The sequence below is a fragment of the Rhincodon typus genome, chromosome 33 (assembly GCF_021869965.1).
Source record: "Rhincodon typus isolate 14 chromosome 33, sRhiTyp1.1, whole genome shotgun sequence".
NCBI classification, from domain to species: Eukaryota; Metazoa; Chordata; class Chondrichthyes; order Orectolobiformes; family Rhincodontidae; genus Rhincodon; species Rhincodon typus.
In genome coordinates, this window is record NC_063364.1 from 26,374,780 (window position 1) to 26,392,244 (window position 17,465).

The following is a 17,465-nucleotide window of genomic DNA, read 5'->3' on the forward strand; positions in this document are numbered from 1 at the left end:
ACTATTTACTCTTAGCTAGCTGAGCCGCTCCTAACTTTGAGTCTTGTCTGTCATTAGAAACTTGTGCTCTGGAAACTCCAGATTGGGCCACAAGATGGAGCATTTTGCAGTTGTCGGGGGGATACAAAACTGTTAACATTAGGTTAGCATTAAAAACCTGAGAGCTGATCAACAAGCAGTATCAAGAATACCGATGGAGAAATATTAACCAGGCTTGGTAAGAAAATGATTACCGCCTTATTATTGATTAGTTCTTCAAAAACAACTTTGTGGAAAACTGTTCCTCTTTAGTATACAAACCAGATAAACAATATTGAGTTAATGTTTTGGGTCCTGTGAGCCTTCTTCATAATTGCTGCCAGATCTGCTGAGTTTCTCCAGCAATTTCAGTTTCTGTTTATGTTTCAGATTTCCAGCATCTGCAGTTCTTTATTTTCTTTTAAATCAATGTAGAGCTTCATATCACTGAATAAGTGATAAGGAGTACTGAAATGCCTAATGCTCAAAACTTTAGAGTTATAAAATACAGTCCAATTTCAGTATATGGCTGATCTTTCAGCAAACCAACACACTCAAGTATCACATTTGTAACGCACCATTGTACAGTGTCACATCTGTAAAGGTGTACCTGTGAGCTAGGAGATTTAGTTCAGCACTATGAGATACAGATGACAGCCATCCTTTACCCTAACTGTACAGATCTTGGATAACCAGCAGATACAATGAAACTACCTCCACAGTGCAGGTCATCTATCCAAATTACCTTTCCAGATGAAAGAGAATACAGTCATTATAAAGTGCACAGGGAAGATAGAAATATTAACTGGAAGGAAAATACATTTGAAACATCAAATATTTATACCTTCACTTGTGCTCCAGGGCGCAAACCACGTCCATAATTCACTACTTGTTGATAAGCCACACAAAGACCAAATTTACCGTCCAGCTCATAAAGGCCTGCTGCAATGTTTAATACCTTACTTATCATACCCTAAAGCAACGAAAAGGGAGAGAAAAGTTAATAGACTAGCCAAACCTCAGGCAATACAGAGCCTTGAATATTCAACTTGCATCATGGAGTCATACATCCAAGGATATAAAATTGATATCTGCACTTTACGACACTGAAAGCTCCAAAGTAATTATTGAAAAGTAGATCCAAGAACATGCAAGGATGCCACTAACAGGAAGCTACACTTGAGATTGGTGAATAATCACTGCCACCAGCTGCATCTTTCCATGACCAACTTCACAGCAGTACCAAAGGAAGAATGGGGGGGCAGAGTGTGGAGAGAAAACTTCTGCAGCAGTTCAAGAAGGTAGCTCACCAGTACCTATTCACGGGAAACAGTTGGGCAGTAATTTCTGGCCCAGCCAGTGACACCCACATTCTTTTATTCATGCAAAGTCACACTTTCCCAGCTATGGTGTCGAAAGACCAAAAATAAATTATCTCCCTCATCAAACATACATATGTTTGCACTGTTGATTGCACACATCTTTAACAGGGCTCTCCTGCTGTCTCAGATAGTTAAAACTTGGGCGTCTGAGCACCACATACCAGTGAACTTCTAGTTTGATCTTTGGACTCTCATGTCAACCGCCATCAGCAGATGCAGAAATAGTGTTCTGCCCCTTGCCTCAGCAGCCCTGAATTACAAAAAGAGAAAAACTGCCACAACTTTTATTTTGAACAGCTAGCATCAATTGCTGGAAAATTCCTGCAAAGGGACATCCAAATAAGGCAGCATTGATCTCAGGTGTGTTATCTTGTTTGGCTGAATAGCCTGCTAACATCCACTGTCAAGTCTCATAGAATAATGAGTAACCATTTGTGGGAGGGCTTTGAAGATACTAAACACAACTGCTTGTGCAGATAAGTGCAGGACAGAAAGTTGTTTTAAAAAAACCAAGACACGTTCCCCCATCAACTTAGGTTCACTCCCCATGTCTAATGGCACTGCGGAGTTATATTATAAAGTTGCAAGTCAATGTAACTCAAGCATCCAAAATAAGGCACAACAACCCAACAGACTCAAGAGAAACAGTATTATGGGCTGCAATTACATTGAATAGGAACTACATACTGGGAGTTTGACAAAAAAACATAAGTTAATTTCCTACAGTCAATTGACTTTGTGAAGCAATCATCACTTAAAAAGAACACAAATACTTATATCTTACAACACTGTGCATTTCCAAGCCTTCATTCATAACCAATGCAAAACACCAAGTACTCACATGATAAGAACATATTCTGGACTGTCTGCTCTCAAACATTTCTTCTATGGTGTTTTGTGTCGACCAGTCAATAGAAGACCTATTCTGAAGAGATTCTTCTTTACAAACAAGTGATGTTAGCTCACTTTTAGAAGTCTGCTTCATATGTAAAACACTCATAAATTCTGCCAAAGTTTGCTTTTTCACAGACCCCTCAACATAAATGTAGAAGTCAGAAGACAATGACACTACAAACACCTTATAACTGGTACCCTGCAGATTGGTAATGAAGACCTTCGTTATTACATATTGCTTTGAAACTTCTAAGCAGCGATGCCAGATTAGTTTGGCAGGAACCTAAAATGAGAACACAATAAGAGATATGCACACTGACAATATCCAAGATTTTTAATTTTTAACATACACAGCATGTAATAATTCTGATGAGAGTACTGCACTGAGCAACTGGTTAGAAAAACTGTGACATACAAGAGCTATCCTTTAAAAAAGGCAGGGTAAAGGTGGGTAAATGAATGATTGTGTGCAAAAAAAAAAAGTGTTGCATTCTGTATTTTCCTGTGCACCTCAGTTTGTTTAGTTTATTTTAAAGGGTTATTCAAGTCCTCAGTTGTAAAGTTAGGGAGGTACATTAATTCCAGCAGGTAGTGTTGTCAGACAAATATTGTCACAAAGCAAGGCTGCCTGAACGCTATTTTACTCAGCGACTACCAGTATCATGTTGAATAAACAAGAAAATCAAATTAAAGCCAATAGAAATACAAAGATTTGCAAAATGGAGCCGGAAATTACTCAGTTGCATTGAGGACATTACAGTACTATTGCAAACTGATGAATTCAAATAGAGACTGCACAATCATTTACAACAGCTTTTTCAGAGGCTTAAAGTTAACAAAATTGTTAGAAACATAATTTAGACAATGATTCTCCAAAAAATTTAGATGTGTAGTGAAACCAAAGATAATTTAGTAAAAGGTGTTGATCATTCTATTAAGCAGATATATTTGGGAAGAAATCTGCCCAAGTAATATCTGTAATAAACAAAATAGAACTTTTGTATAAAAGCCCTAGGTCATCCTTTTTGAATGGTCTTAACTATTCTAGTCAAAATGGATCAATGCCTTCATTAAGAATTTCAAGAAAGCAAATAACTCCCTAATATCACGATTTAGTGAAACCCAGTTATGTTTACCCTTCCTACTTCCAACATTAATGTTGTGCCTTGCTCCACAGACGATACAGCCTTCAGGCAATTCACAACAGTAACCGAGAGAAGAACTAAACCTACATGCTGTAATGCTTATGGCCAATGTGTTGTCCTATGACATACACCAACATAATGGATTGTAGCAGATGTTTCACAATAGATACAAACGCCTAAATAATGGCCATTTTTACCACCAGACAGGGTCCTATTCATTTTAATACAGAAAAGTTATTAAAGCAGTGACTTCCAAGTATTTGTTCACTGCAACTCAGCCAACTAACATACCCAGCATCAGCTACTGAAGGGGCAACTGTTGCCAATGCAGAACTTTTTATTTATTAACACACTCAGAAATAAGTTGATAATAATTCAACTACAGAAATTTGATGACAGATTAATAGAAATCTGATGAAGCTTAGAGGGCTGTAACATTCCTTTGAAATCTTGCTATTTTGAAAACCTACAGTCAAAGCAAATCATTGCACAAATTGATAAAGGTGTGAAATATCAAGAGATTAACCAGATTTTACATTACACAAAGCTTATACACATTTGAGGCCAATAAAAATTCTATTTAAATGTAGGTCATATTTTTGTTTGAAAACACACCTTAACTAAAACTGGAAGGGAAGCATCAGTTTCAAAGGAATTAAGGAAGAAGGAGAAAAAGGTTTTCCCTCGGATACTTATAAGTGAACTCAGACGGCCAAGTTCTCCAGCTATGTTCATCTTCACTTTATGGCAATAAAACCTTGACAAAAATCAGAATAGAGTTATTCTCATATATCATCTATAACAGAGGATTGCAATGCATCACAAGACAATGTCTTTCCATGAGATGATAACAAATGACAAGGTCAATCATCTGTCACACGGTTCCACGTGTGAAGATATTGATCACATCAGACTACTGAGTTGCACGTACTTATACAGCATGTTAGGTATCTAATTGCACAATAGATTAATTCACTGTAATTCTCAAGACAGAAATTTCCCCAGTATCCAGATCACAGCTGTAGTCAGTATAGTATTCAGATAATTCTTTAACACAAGGTAAGCAGCTCATAGCATTAATTATCAATTGCTTTTGATTATCTAGCTATTACTTCATATTTTTTAAGCACATATCAGCAGAAGTTAAAGCTCAAGAGCCACTATTTTAGTTTATTGGAATGATTATTACTGTGCATACTACTCCTCATTATCCAGTGTTCCTAGTGAAAGCTTATCCCTACCAATGAAAGGTGGGATGTTTCATAGAGTGGGATGAAAGTTTTTGTGTTTACAAATGTGGCTGGAAGCAAACCCTTTCGTTTCCCTGCCACTAGCTGTAGTTATATATACACATACGCTACTGTCTTGTTCATCTTATTTTAGTGAATGCCTACTTATGGATCTGGGAGTTGGAGCCAGTTTGCTGGCTTTACTTTTGCAAGGCTACAGATACAAGGTGAAGAACACCAGACTGGAACCAGGATGATCTCCCAAATTGGAAGACAGATTGTAAAACATACAACATTTGGGTGAATTGACCCTCAAGCAGAATATCTAAATCAGATTAATTGAAAGCTGCAAAACAACCTGCTCGCGGTGCCTTTAGTATTGGGAAAATTACCTAGAGGTTGCACGGGATTGCAATGAGTCAAAATTGTCCAAACCAAAAGGAAGAGACATTAAGAGGACTAATGAAAGGCTAAGTCAGGGATATCCTTCAAGACATTCCTTAAAACATTCTGTTAAATAGGATTTTAACACAAGTATAAGAATTGTAAACAGAGGAAATTGGGAAACAGGGATCACTGCTAGACTGGGAACAATGTTTGTGTTGAATTCAGTGCCAGTTAAAATAATAGAGCAATGTTTGAAAGCATTTGAGTTTCAGCAATGTGGAGGACAAAATAAAAGAATCAGGTAGGAGAGCATTATTAAATGATTAATTAATTAAATCTGGTGATGACAAAATCAGGACTGCTGGCTTCAGTAGATGGGCTGTTGTGGCAAAGACAGGGAATGTTTCATTGGGAGAAATGGGCAATCTTTGAGAGGAGGAGGAGGATATGATGATGGGCTCAGGTTGGGGAATGAGTTGGTGAAGTAGACATATCAGAAGCTTGCGTCACTGTGCTCACATGAACACGGTGAAGTTCTCAAAAGTCTGGTTCATCTCAAGACAGTGGCTGAGGAGGGAGAACAGAATCAGAGATAAGGAACTGGAGTTTGCAGAAATGGCAAAATGTCTCCTTTCCATTTCCCAGGTGACATTTCTTCAAAACAGATTCAACCCACGTTATTTTGTATATAAGACTCCATTTTGAGCAGAAGAATTTCAGAATTTAGATATCGTTTTGATAAATTTACCAGTGCATTTTCAATACATTTGCTGCATCATTATTTCATGCTTTTTTAAGCTTCTCAAAATAATCTACAATAGATACCACTGTAGTATAATCATTTAAATGCAATTGCCTTTTTGATTAAAATGTAAAGTATCAAGATTTTTCATTTTGCACAGACTCAGATCTTCACCCAGCAACATAAGCAGTTAATTTGAAGTCCAATGCCGAGTAAACCAGACTGATAAAACCGGTCTTGAAGCTGAGGTTTGAGATCTATTAGGAAATTTTGTTTCCTAAAATTAGGTGGAGAAATGGGTGGATCTTTTCAATACCAATATAAAGATTTTCAAAAAAATCACACTTATACGTTACAAGGTGCACATATTCACTTCACACTCATACAAAAATACTAAACAGTGCTAATTATTAGTTGTTCTGACTGAATTAACTTAAAATAAGCCTTTGCAGACAAAAGAACAATTATTTAAAAACAACCACATGGTAGTAATAATAGCATTGATAGAGACAGGTTTTACATACGCAGGGATACAAGAAAGAAGGCAGTACTGCCTAAATTAGGGAAAAAAAGAACTTTCACATTGCTTGATTACTAAAATTACATGTTGAAAGTTGTATTCCTACCCTTTGTCCAGAAGATGAATTGCTGAATCTGGTAGTAAAACATTTAGTGCGTTTGGTACCAAAAGGCTTCCAACTAACAGTTTTGGAAACACAAGAAATGGTGCTTCGATAACTTCAATATAGCCAGCTTCGGTCCCTCCGAGTCTCCAAACTGCGTCAGTCAGTGGAATATAACTCCAGCTTGGAAGCATTACTAAATGCCCCAACCACCGGGCATCTAATTTGATAATCTGGTCAAGAATTTCACCATAAAAGAGAAAATAAATAAATAAATCTGTTTGGAACTTACTTATCACTAAAGTTTTGCACTAAATGTTACTTATACATTGTACTCCAAAGTGAAATACTCAGTGAAAAAGGCAATTTTCCCACAAAATTAGGTGCAAATATAATTGCAGGAAAATTCTTATCTAAAATAGAGGTAAGGTTTAATTTCTTACAGACAGCAATTTACTGGTTCAGCAGGATAAGCAGATAAAAGACTTTAAACGTACGTGGCTAAAACTGAACAATCATGTTGGATTGAGAACCAGGAAACCAACAGGAATTTGTTTGCCAAGGTTTTATTTTAAGCTGGGATCAACATATGAAAACAAGACATATATTAAAACCTCACAACTTCAGATTAATTTAAAGGAGTCTTCATTTTTTGCTATTTTCCATTGAAGTAATCAGTTTCCTCCCTCATAGCACAAGCATCAACAGGTTGCTGAGTTTGTTAGGTAGCAGAATTCACTTGCAGTGATCAACTCAAAGCAGTGATCAGCTTGAACGTTCCACTAATATTAAATTGGTATATTTCTCATTAAGTGTATACCGGACTTCCCATAGAGAACACATTATTCGCTGTTGAGCAAACTAACACAGAAATAGAAAATAGGTGAAGTAGGCTATTGGGCTCTTCAAGCCTGCTCCACCATTCAATAAGATCTTGGCTGATCATGCAATTTCAGTATTCCACTCCCACTTTCTCTCCATATCCCTTGATCCTTTGATCCCTTTAGTCACAGGGGCCACGTCCAGCTCCCTCTTGAATACACCTAACAATGAGCAAAGAGTGGAGAAGTTCCTAAAATGCTGGTGAACATCACCGAATGGCAATTTCGGACAGCTAATTATAAGCTACACAAAAGTTTTCAAACTACTGCTGAGTTCACAGCCCATCTAGAATATATACTTTTGAATCAACCTGTTTCTCTTCTACATAACGTGGGAGTCACTGGCTGGCCCTGTATTTGTTGCTCTGCCCAGTTATCTTTGAGAAGATGCTGATACAACTGCCTTCTTGAACTATTGCTGTCCAAGTGCTGTAGAAAAGAAGGTAATTTCAGGATTTTTAGCCCAGAGGACTGTGTCACAAGAGCACCAGATCCATCTGGTATGTCAGTTGTACTGTGGATGTATAGCAGCTGGCTAAACAGCTCTGATATTTGCTGTCAGCTTGCATTTCAAATTACAGAGCAGAATTCTGCTTGTAACAGTAGTTTCAGCCTAAGAACTGAATCTTAAGGAATTGTGGAATTGCAATCTTCTGCTTGAGTGTTCATTTGATAATATATCCAAATCAAATACTATGTAACCAGATTCCACCACTTAACAAAATTGCATTTTTACAAAGAAAACACGGCATAAATTTACATCAAAGCGGATCCTAAAGAAATTGTATTTCCACGTTCATTTCACTCATCTGTTAAAATGATGAACTAATTAATTCTTTTAATTTGAACCATTCTCTACTTACGTCAGCAAATAACATTGACACCTTCCATCATCATGCCCCGTAACAAAATAAGTCAGTTAAGGCACCAAAACTAGCCAAGAGCAAAATTTTATACGTTCGCAAGATTAGAAATTTCTGTTTACCTCACAAGGTATGAATCCACTCTTATCCTGCAAGTACAAGATACCACCATTCTGTTGTTCTTGGCTCTCTGAAGAGCTTAGAATAATTGAGGTCTTATCTGTCAGGAGACCACATAGCAGCAAGTTTGTCCGACTAAGTGCCTTCTGACTGATCAGTAAATTCCCTTTATGCGTAGTCCACTGCTTGAACTGACTGGTGCTCCATGTTAATTGGCTACAGCAAGGGGTTTTCTGCTGAGAACGAAGTTCCTCAATGGATATAAATCTGCAATTAAATCTTTAATTAAGCAGCAAGAAGACAGAGTCTATCTGAACTCTAACCATGCTAAATGAACACTTTAATCAACATGACAATGATATGCAACCCTTGGTCAATGACATATAACTACTGACCCCAACTGAAATCCAAAACGTTCTGGAAATATAAAGGCATTTCGGTCAGCATCCAAGAGAGGAAAATCAAAAGCCGTTTTGATCAGATTTAGATACATTTCAGCATTCTCAAATTACTTTCAAAAACTACTGAATTAACCAGCAGGGTCTTGAAAATACACAAAAATAATTGCATCTAATCCACCCTCATGCACGAATCTATATTCATTCATTATCACACTTCACCGCCACTTGAATGGTTTCACAGATTTTGGCTCCATTCCACCCGCGAAGGTCCACAAACAACATGAAAATAACTTGCATTTGTACAGGACTTTTAAATGTAATTAAATATCCCAAGTCACTTACAGGACTCATTTTCAAAAATTACCAATGTGTATTGGTTCAAGTTACTGAAAGCTTGGTCAAAAAAGTAAATTTAAGGAAAACCTTAAAAGGAGAGATGTAGGGAGGTTGAGGAAAGGAATTCCACAACTTGGGCCATTACTAATTAATATAAAGTTTGAGAAGGGCTGCAACAGTAGCCAGCAATACATTGTTCCCAAACAGAATAATTGTGTATTTAAGTATATTAGTTGCTTTCATTCCTAGAAACACTGCATTTAATTCCAAAAAATGTACACAAAGTGCTTTCAACATAATTCAAGAGCAAAAACATTGATGTTTCAGAGAAAAAGTTGTGGGTGGGTCAGTGCTGCTTTCCTCTCTCGTCTGGAATTGGAAAACTTCATCAATCTCGCCTCCAATTTCCACCCTGCCCTCACTTTCACCTGGTCTATCTCTGACTCCTCCCTTCCCTTCCTCGACATTTCTGTTTCCATTTCTGGGGATAGACTGTCCACTAATATCCATTACAAACCCACTGACTCCCACAGCTACCTGGACTGTACATCTTCACATCCCACTTCCTGTAAAGACTCCAGCCCATTCTCTCGATTCCTCCGTCTCCGTCGCATATGTTCAGATGAGGCCAACTTCGACAAAGGAGCCTCCGAAATGTCCACCTTCTTCCTCAACCGAGGATTCCCCAGCTCCGTTGTCGACAGGGCCCTCAACCGACCCAACTCCCGCACTTCAGCCCTCGCCCCCTCTCTTCCCTCCCGCAACAGCAATAGGGTTCCCCTTATCCTTACCTACCATCCCACCAGCAGCCACATCCAGAAGATCATAGATCATAGATCACATCCAGAAGATCATCAGATGCCACTTCCGCCACCTCCAGCAAGATGCCACCAGACACCTATTCCCCTCCCCTGTCCACCTTCCGCAGGGACTGTTCCCTCCGGGACACCCTGGTCCACACTTCCATCACCCCCAACACCTCCCCTCAGCCCTATGGCACCTTCCCCTGTAACCGGCGAAGGTGCAACACCTGTGCATTTACCTCCTCCCTCCCCAGAATCCAAGGGCCCAAACATACCTTCCAGGTGAAGCAACACTTCACCTGCACTTCCAAGAGTCTAGTTTACTGCATTCGCTGCTCACAACGTGGTCTCCTCGACATTGGGGACACGAAGCGCAGACTTGGCGACTGCTTCGCAGAACATCTGTGTTCTGCTCACAAAAAGACCCTGAACTACCTGTTGCCTGTCACTTCAATGCACCACTTTGCTCCCTGGCCAACATCTTTGTCTCTGGCTTGCTACAGTGTTCCAGTGAAGCCCAACACAAGCTGGAGGAACAACACCTCATTTTCCGCTTGGGGACCCGACAGCCCTCTGGACTCAATATTGAGTTCAATAATTTTAGGGCCTAAACTCTCCCATGTCCCAGCCCCCCACCCCATACACCAGGCCTTGTTACCACATAGCCTGCCACTACACACCAACTGTTGTTAGTCACTAACAGTCCCCATTAACAACTACTCACTCTCCCAGCCTGATAGTTAGCAATTCCTTTCTCTCTCTTTGGGCTCTATCCTATCGTTTGCTCCCTACCCCACCCACCTCTCTATTTTCTGCATATAAACCGACGTTTTCCCAGCCACCATCTGTTCTGAGGGTCGGTCACCGGACCCGAAATGTTAACTCTGTTTTCTCCTTCACAGATGCTGCCAGACCTGCTGAGCTTTTCCAGCAACTTTGTTTTTGTGATAACAAGGTGTAGAGCTTGTTGAACACAGCAGGCCAAGCAGCATCAGAGGAGCAGGGAGGCTGATGTTTCGGGCCTAGACCCTTCTTCAGAAATGGGGGAGAGGAAGGGGGTTCTGAAATAAATAGGGAAAGAGGGGGAGGCGGATAGAAGATGGATAGTGGAGAAGATAGGTGGAGAGGAGACAGACAGGTCAAAGAGGCGGGGATGGAGCCAGTAAAGGCGAGTGTAGGTGGGGAGTTAGGGAGGACGGACAGGTCAAGGGGGCGGGATGAGGTTAGTGGGTAGGAGATGGGGGTGCGGCTTGAGGTGGGAGGAGGGGATAGGTGGGAGGAAGGACAGGTTAGGGAGGCGAGGACGAGCTGGGCTGGTTTTGGGTTGCGGTAGGGGGAGGGGAGATTTTGAAGCTTGTGAAGTCCATATTGATACCATTGGGCTGCAGGGTTCCCAAGCGGAATATGAGTTGCTGTTCCTGCAACCTTCGGGTGGCATCATTATGGCACTGCAGGAGGCCCAGGATGGACATGTCATCTGAGGAATGGGAGGGGGAGTTGAAATGGTTCGCGACTGGGAGGTGCAGTTGTTTAGTGCGAACTGAGCGTAGGTGTTCTGCAAAGCGGTCCCCAAGCCTCCGCTTGGTTTCCCCGATATAGAGGAGGCCACAACAGGAACAGCGGATGCAGTATACCACATCAGCAGATGTGCAGGTGAACATCTGCTTGATGTGGAAAGTCTTCTTGGGGCCTGGGATGGAGGTGAGGGGGGAGGTGTACGGGCAGGTGTAGCACTTCCTGCAGTTGCAGGGAAAAGTGCCGGGTGTGGTGGGGCTGGAGGGGAGTTTGGAGCGGACAAGGGAGTCACGGAGAGAGTGGTCCCTTCGGAAAGCAGATAAGGAAGGGGAGGAAAAAATGTCTTTGGTGGCGGGGTCGGATTGCAGATGGCAGAAGTGTTGAACGATGATGCGTTGGATCCGGAGGTTGGTGGGGTGGTACGTGAGGACGAGGGGGATTCTTTTTTGGTTGTTATTGCGGGGAGGGGGTGTGAGGGATGAGTTGCGGGAAATGCAGGCGACATGGTAGAGGGCGTTCTCGACCACTGAGGTGAGGGAAGTTGCGGTCCTTGAAAAACGAGGACATCTGAGATGTACGGGAGTGGAATGCCTCATCCTGGGAGCAGATGCGGTGGAGGCGAAGGAATTGGGAATACGGGATGGCATTTTTGCAGGAAGGTGGGCGGGAGGAGGAGTATTCTAGGTAGCTGTGGGAGTCGGTGGGCTTGAAATGGATATCGGTTTCTAGGTGGTTGCCAGGAGATGGAAACAGAGTGGTCCAAGAAGGAGAGAGAGGTATTAGAGATGGTCCAGGTGAACTTAAGGTTGGGGTGGAAGGTATTGGTGAAGTGGATGAACTGTGCAAGCTCCTCGTGGGAGCACGAGGCGGTTCCTCCGTTACATTGATGACTGTATTGGCGCCGCTTCGTGCTCCCACGAGGAGCTCGAACAGTTCATCCATTTTAACCTGTATGTCTCCTCTCCACCTATCTTCTCCTCTATCCATCTTCTATCCGCCTCCCCCTCTCTCCCTATTTATTTCAGAACTCCCTTCCCCTCCCCCATTTTTGAAGAAGGGTCTAGGCCCAAAACATCAGCCTCCCTACTCCTCTGATGCTGCTTGGCCTGCTGTGTTCATCCAGCTCTACCCCTTGTTATCTCAGATTGTCCAGCATCTGCAGTTCCTACTATCTCTGAAACAACTTTGTTTTTGTTCTTGATTTACAGCATCCGCAGTTCTTTTGTATTTTATAATTCAGGAGCAGATATTTATCTCATCGTATATCATACACATTTAAGACTGTGTGGTTTGCATTAAATGTGCAGCTTTGCAAACTTGAAGGTGTTTCCTCACAAAATGAACCACTTGCTCCAACAGAAAACCTGCACCCCAGATAGCCAAGCAGGATGAAGCTCTGGAGTCAAGCAACTCTGTCACAATATAATAATTTTGCTCAAGAATTACAGCCCATCTAAAGAGAGTGAGCCAATAGAGAGGCATAGAAAAATAATGACTAATGTCTATGAATTAAAAGTATACTAAGATTCAAACTGTTAAAAATATTTTAAAGCAAATGTCCTTAATGTTAGCAGCTCATGACTGAAATTAGAACATTGTAAAAGTTTAGGATAACAAAAATCTGAAGTAAAAAATGCCATAAATACACAAGACCATTATTAACTGAAATAAAAACAGATTAAAGTAAAATAGCACCTTCCTGCAAATAATGAATATAATTAGATTTTTCAGTACCTATAGCTTAAAGGTAGAATAAGTCCATCTTTTCCTTGATAGCCACAAGTATTACTGTGATTGTGACAAATTCTGCATAAGCATTGAAACAGACAGCTGCTCAACTCCTTACAAGTAATTTCACAACCTACAGCCACAGGAAGGATGTTCTCTTCTGTAAATCTGTACAAATTCTGGAGCCACTGAACATCCTGTAAATTGGAAGGCAAGAATGAAATATTGGCTGTGATAGTCTTTTGTAAAGTCATTCAAAACAGCACCTCAAAAAGACTACAGATTCTGACAAACGCAGCAAAACAGGGCATAAACAGATTTGTTCTAACAGACATTTCACAAAATAAACCTTTAAAATCAAAGTAGCTGGGAATACGCAGTGGTAAAGAACAGACCATAATATACACATGGCTACACACTTTGGAAGCTACAATCTGATCCTCTGTCCCTACTCTAACTCCACATGCAGTTTTGGAAGACTACCATTGATAACTTCATCACCACATAGACCTTATGTGCAGAGAGGAGGGAGCAATATTCAGCTGTTAAATATGAACATGGACTTAGCTATCCTTAATGGAAGGCCATAAATACGGCTTTGGATTGTAAACAGCTGGTCTATTTCTGCAATTGTATCAGCTGCTGGCAATACTGGAGAAGTTAGATCCCAGAATGAAACCTGATTTGATGGAAAAATAAAACTTATGGTCTTTTCACTTACTATGGAGGTCAGTCACTGAATATATTCACAAGAGTTTTTCATTGTATTTTTAATAAAAGAATATAAAAGTTTATTGCACAAAAAAAACACAGCATATTAAAGTAACTAAGAACAATTACAGTGATGTCATTAGAACATAAGATGGATTTATCCCTTTTATATCATTATCCTTATTCAAATCTCAGTGAAAGAGTCACCCCATCTCCAGACTGAAGCATTTTACTCAGCTGGCTTGGCAGTAATCCTTTTGGCAAATTGATGCACGTTCACTGGATGCTATTGTAAATTGCTGTTTAATAGTACAGAAATTGAGTTTACTGAAAAAAGTACATTTTTCCAAAACTTTTTGCCTTTCATTCATCAAGTCAATTAGGGAAAAAAAACTTTTTTTTTTTTTTTTTTTTTTTTTTTAAAAAAACTGTACTGGAGAAGAGTTCTGATTGCCAGTTAGGATCACTGTAGCTCACTTGTTTGTACTGGAAATTACATATATTAATACATAGGGCTTTTTTTTTGTGGACAGGAAGGCCATATACAGAAGCTGCACCTGATTCAACTCAACAGAATAGGTAACAGTCATTTGCTAGTTAATTTTCAGGGCAACACCTTGACCAAGAGAAGTAAATCCGTCAAACATGAATTGGTGTTTTTAACCACAGCATTGCCTTCTCCAGTGTCTACTTGCCATCCAAACAGCAATCCCCTCTCACACAGTATAAACGTTGGTTTAAGGCTGTTGTGACGTGGTGGTAACATCCCTGCCTCTGAGCCAGAAATCCCAAGTCCAAGTCCCAACTGCTTCAGAGGTGTGTCATAAAACATTTGAACATGTTGATTATGAAATGCATACAAGTGCCAGTTTTCCCTTGAATTGATATTCACGCAAATTGTCCTGATGAGTGCAAGACAAATAGGATTACTTTATTTTTTCAATCAGTTAATATCTCTCCCATGACCCTTTAAACTAACTACAAATGCAATTCATTATTACTTAGTTGGAATTCCATAATTCTTTGCTACCCACAGCCTTGTAGGGTGTCTAAGGTTTTAAGAGTAGAGTTGTAGCTCGGGTTGTGGACATTCTGGTTGGTTGGCTCACCGAGCTGGTTCGTTGATCCGCAGACATTTCATTACCCTGCTGGGTAACATAATCAGTGTAGCCTCCGATGAAGCGCTGTTGTGTTTTCCCGCCTGTCATTTAAACTCTGGTGTCCGTAGAGCTGGATTACGTCACTTCCGGTTTTCCTTTGCAATGGACTGTATATGGGGTCTAGATCTACGTGTTTATTGCTGGCTTTCTTAGTGGAGAACCAGGCTTCTAGGAATTCCTGTGCTTGTCTCCCTTCGTTAGGAATTTCCCATTGATTCTGCGTTCCACCATAGGACGTCTTCCTCTCAAACCTCCAAAGCATTGCTTCAGGAGTTTTCTTCACTGAATTCTACGATTCTCTGGACTTCTCCCAGCCCTGACTCCTTGTAAACTGCTAATAACAGTAGCTCAGCTATTATGGACCTATTCACACTGCACGATCCTGCTTATAACACCTTTTCCCATTCACTGGTAGTTATACAACTTCAACAATTCTCTCTCCCAGGTGCTTTGCTCATCATTTTCCTAAAAGCACAATGACTTCTGCCAATTGCAGTTTTGAACTGAATGACTCTGAGTTTCCAAAAGATCAAGTCAGACCTTTATAGAACTGAAAACGAAAATTCATTATTCCTTCATTTCAGAATCTAAACTCCCAAATTATAACAATGTATTATGAACCTCCGTTACAAAAGGTTCAAATAACACTGTTTATTCCAGAACATTCTCAGCATTGGAGCCATCCTCTAAACCTAACAGCTCAAATCAAACAGCCAAGGGGAGGAAAAAGTAATCCTAAATCCTTGGAAACAGGCTAAGCAGGAACCCTAATAAGTAGAGTGGAAAGAGAGTAATTGTTATTGTTAAAACTTCAGAAAACATATGTTCCTTCTCCTCACACCCCTTTCCCTGAGGAAGAACAAGTAGTGAAATTAAGAATCTGACCATCTACCTTTTGCATTCATCAGCATTACAATTGCCAAATTCCCACCATTATGAGGAAGGGGAGAGGCAACAGGGAAGTGTCAGTCAACAGTGACCAGAAACTTAACAGGACCAGATATATAAAATACTGCATGAACTCGAGAATGTCAGAGGCAAGTACCTCATCTCCTGCATCCATAAATTCTGTCCACCATCCACAAGGCACAAATCAGGAGTTTGATGGAATTCTCCCCACTTGCCTGGACGAGTGCAACTCCAGCAAAAAAAAAACCCACTCACTCCTTCTACCATTGGTGCCCCAAGATACAACTCACCAAGGTTCCTTTGACAGCACGTAGAAGGGCAAGTATAGGCCAACACATGGGACACCACCACCCCTCTAGCTCCTCTCCACATCACAAACCATCCTGATATGAAACTATATCACCATTCCTTCGCTATCACTCGACTGAAGTCATGGAAACACTTCTAACAGCACTGAGGGCACATGTAGACTACTTTGAGGAAAGTGGTTCACCACCCACCTTTTCATGGGCAGTTGGGAATGGGCCGTAACTGGTTACATTAATAGAAAGAAAATATATCCCCATCTCAGCAGACTCTCAGCTCGCTCACTCACTCACTCACTCCCTCCCTCTGCCTAACAAGCACTATCAACACTGGTTGATAATTGAGAAGGAGTCTGCCACTGTTATTACAACAATGGGACTTATTGAAACCGAATCCTATCCGCTTCTCTTTGTCTTGATTCAGGTCTTGGTGATGGAACCTAAACTGGAGAACATGAAAGAAGGCCCATGCCCAGTCACGTTATCGCCTGCAGTCAGTCCGTTGCCCATAAAGTGACTTATTGGCTGAATGACTGGTTATCAATCTTCAAAGAAAAATTATTATGGATTCATTTGCAAATTAACGCGATGCAAACTGTTACAAAGGAGGGTGACACTCACAGCACTGTTCAGTTCCCCAAACTCCGACACAAACTCTTCCATTTCCGTCAATGCATCTTAGAAGCGGGATATCAATATCAACATCAACATCCACTTCCACTTCCACTTCCACTTCCACTTCCACTCGGACCCTCTTTTCCGAGTCCTACAAATGTAAAGTCTTTCTCGAATGAAATATTTAAAATCGCACTCTAAACTCCGCCAGGCCCACCACCAACTGTCACTAACGAGCTTCACTGCTCGCGCACAACCTACTTCCGGCCCAAGCGGCCGGCTGCCGCGTTTACATCCGGTCCATGCGCCCCGCTGCCGAGTCTACATCCGGTCCATGCGCCCCGCTGCCGAGTCTACATCCGGTCTATGCGCCCCGCTACCGAGTCTACATCAGGTCCATTTACACACCAGCCCATTTTATTTTCGGTTCACATGTTCCGCTGTTGAATCTACTTCTGGCTCATATGCGCTACTTGTTCTCCTTCCAGAGTCCGCAACTGAGTCTATATCCGAGATAACGAGGTGTAGAGCTGGGTAAACACAGCAGGCCAAGCTGCATCATAGGAGCAGGAAGGCTGACGTTTAGGGCCTAGACCTTTCTTCAGGAAAAGGGTCTTTTTCTGAAGAAGGGTCTAGACCGAAACGTCAGCTTTCCTGCTCCTATGATGCTGCTTGGCCTGCTGTGTTCATCCAGCTCT

The 17,465-nt window shown here is 41.0% G+C and overlaps 1 protein-coding gene across 4 annotated transcripts in view; it reads right to left on the reverse strand.

Moving 5' to 3' along the window:
* Positions 1-17,036, reverse strand: part of LOC109928793 (CTS telomere maintenance complex component 1) — a 47,444-nt gene extending 30,408 nt beyond the window's left edge. For 3 of the 4 annotated variants that reach the window (XR_007265396.1, XM_048615786.1, XM_048615789.1), the window contains exons 1-7: positions 16,774-17,036; positions 13,074-13,264; positions 8,287-8,551; positions 6,424-6,653; positions 4,055-4,196; positions 2,242-2,577; positions 863-991 (exon numbers count right to left, since the gene is read on the reverse strand). Coding sequence is in view for 3 of the 4 variants with exons in the window: in XM_048615786.1 (XP_048471743.1) it covers positions 863-991; positions 2,242-2,577; positions 4,055-4,196; positions 6,424-6,653; positions 8,287-8,551; positions 13,074-13,264; positions 16,774-16,815 (1,335 nt within the window). In the remaining variant the exon portion in view is untranslated. The remainder of the gene's footprint in view (positions 1-862; positions 992-2,241; positions 2,578-4,054; positions 4,197-6,423; positions 6,654-8,286; positions 8,552-13,073; positions 13,265-16,773) is intronic. The other variant, XM_048615787.1, reaches the window with a different exon arrangement.
* Positions 17,037-17,465: the final 429 nt, after the last annotated feature.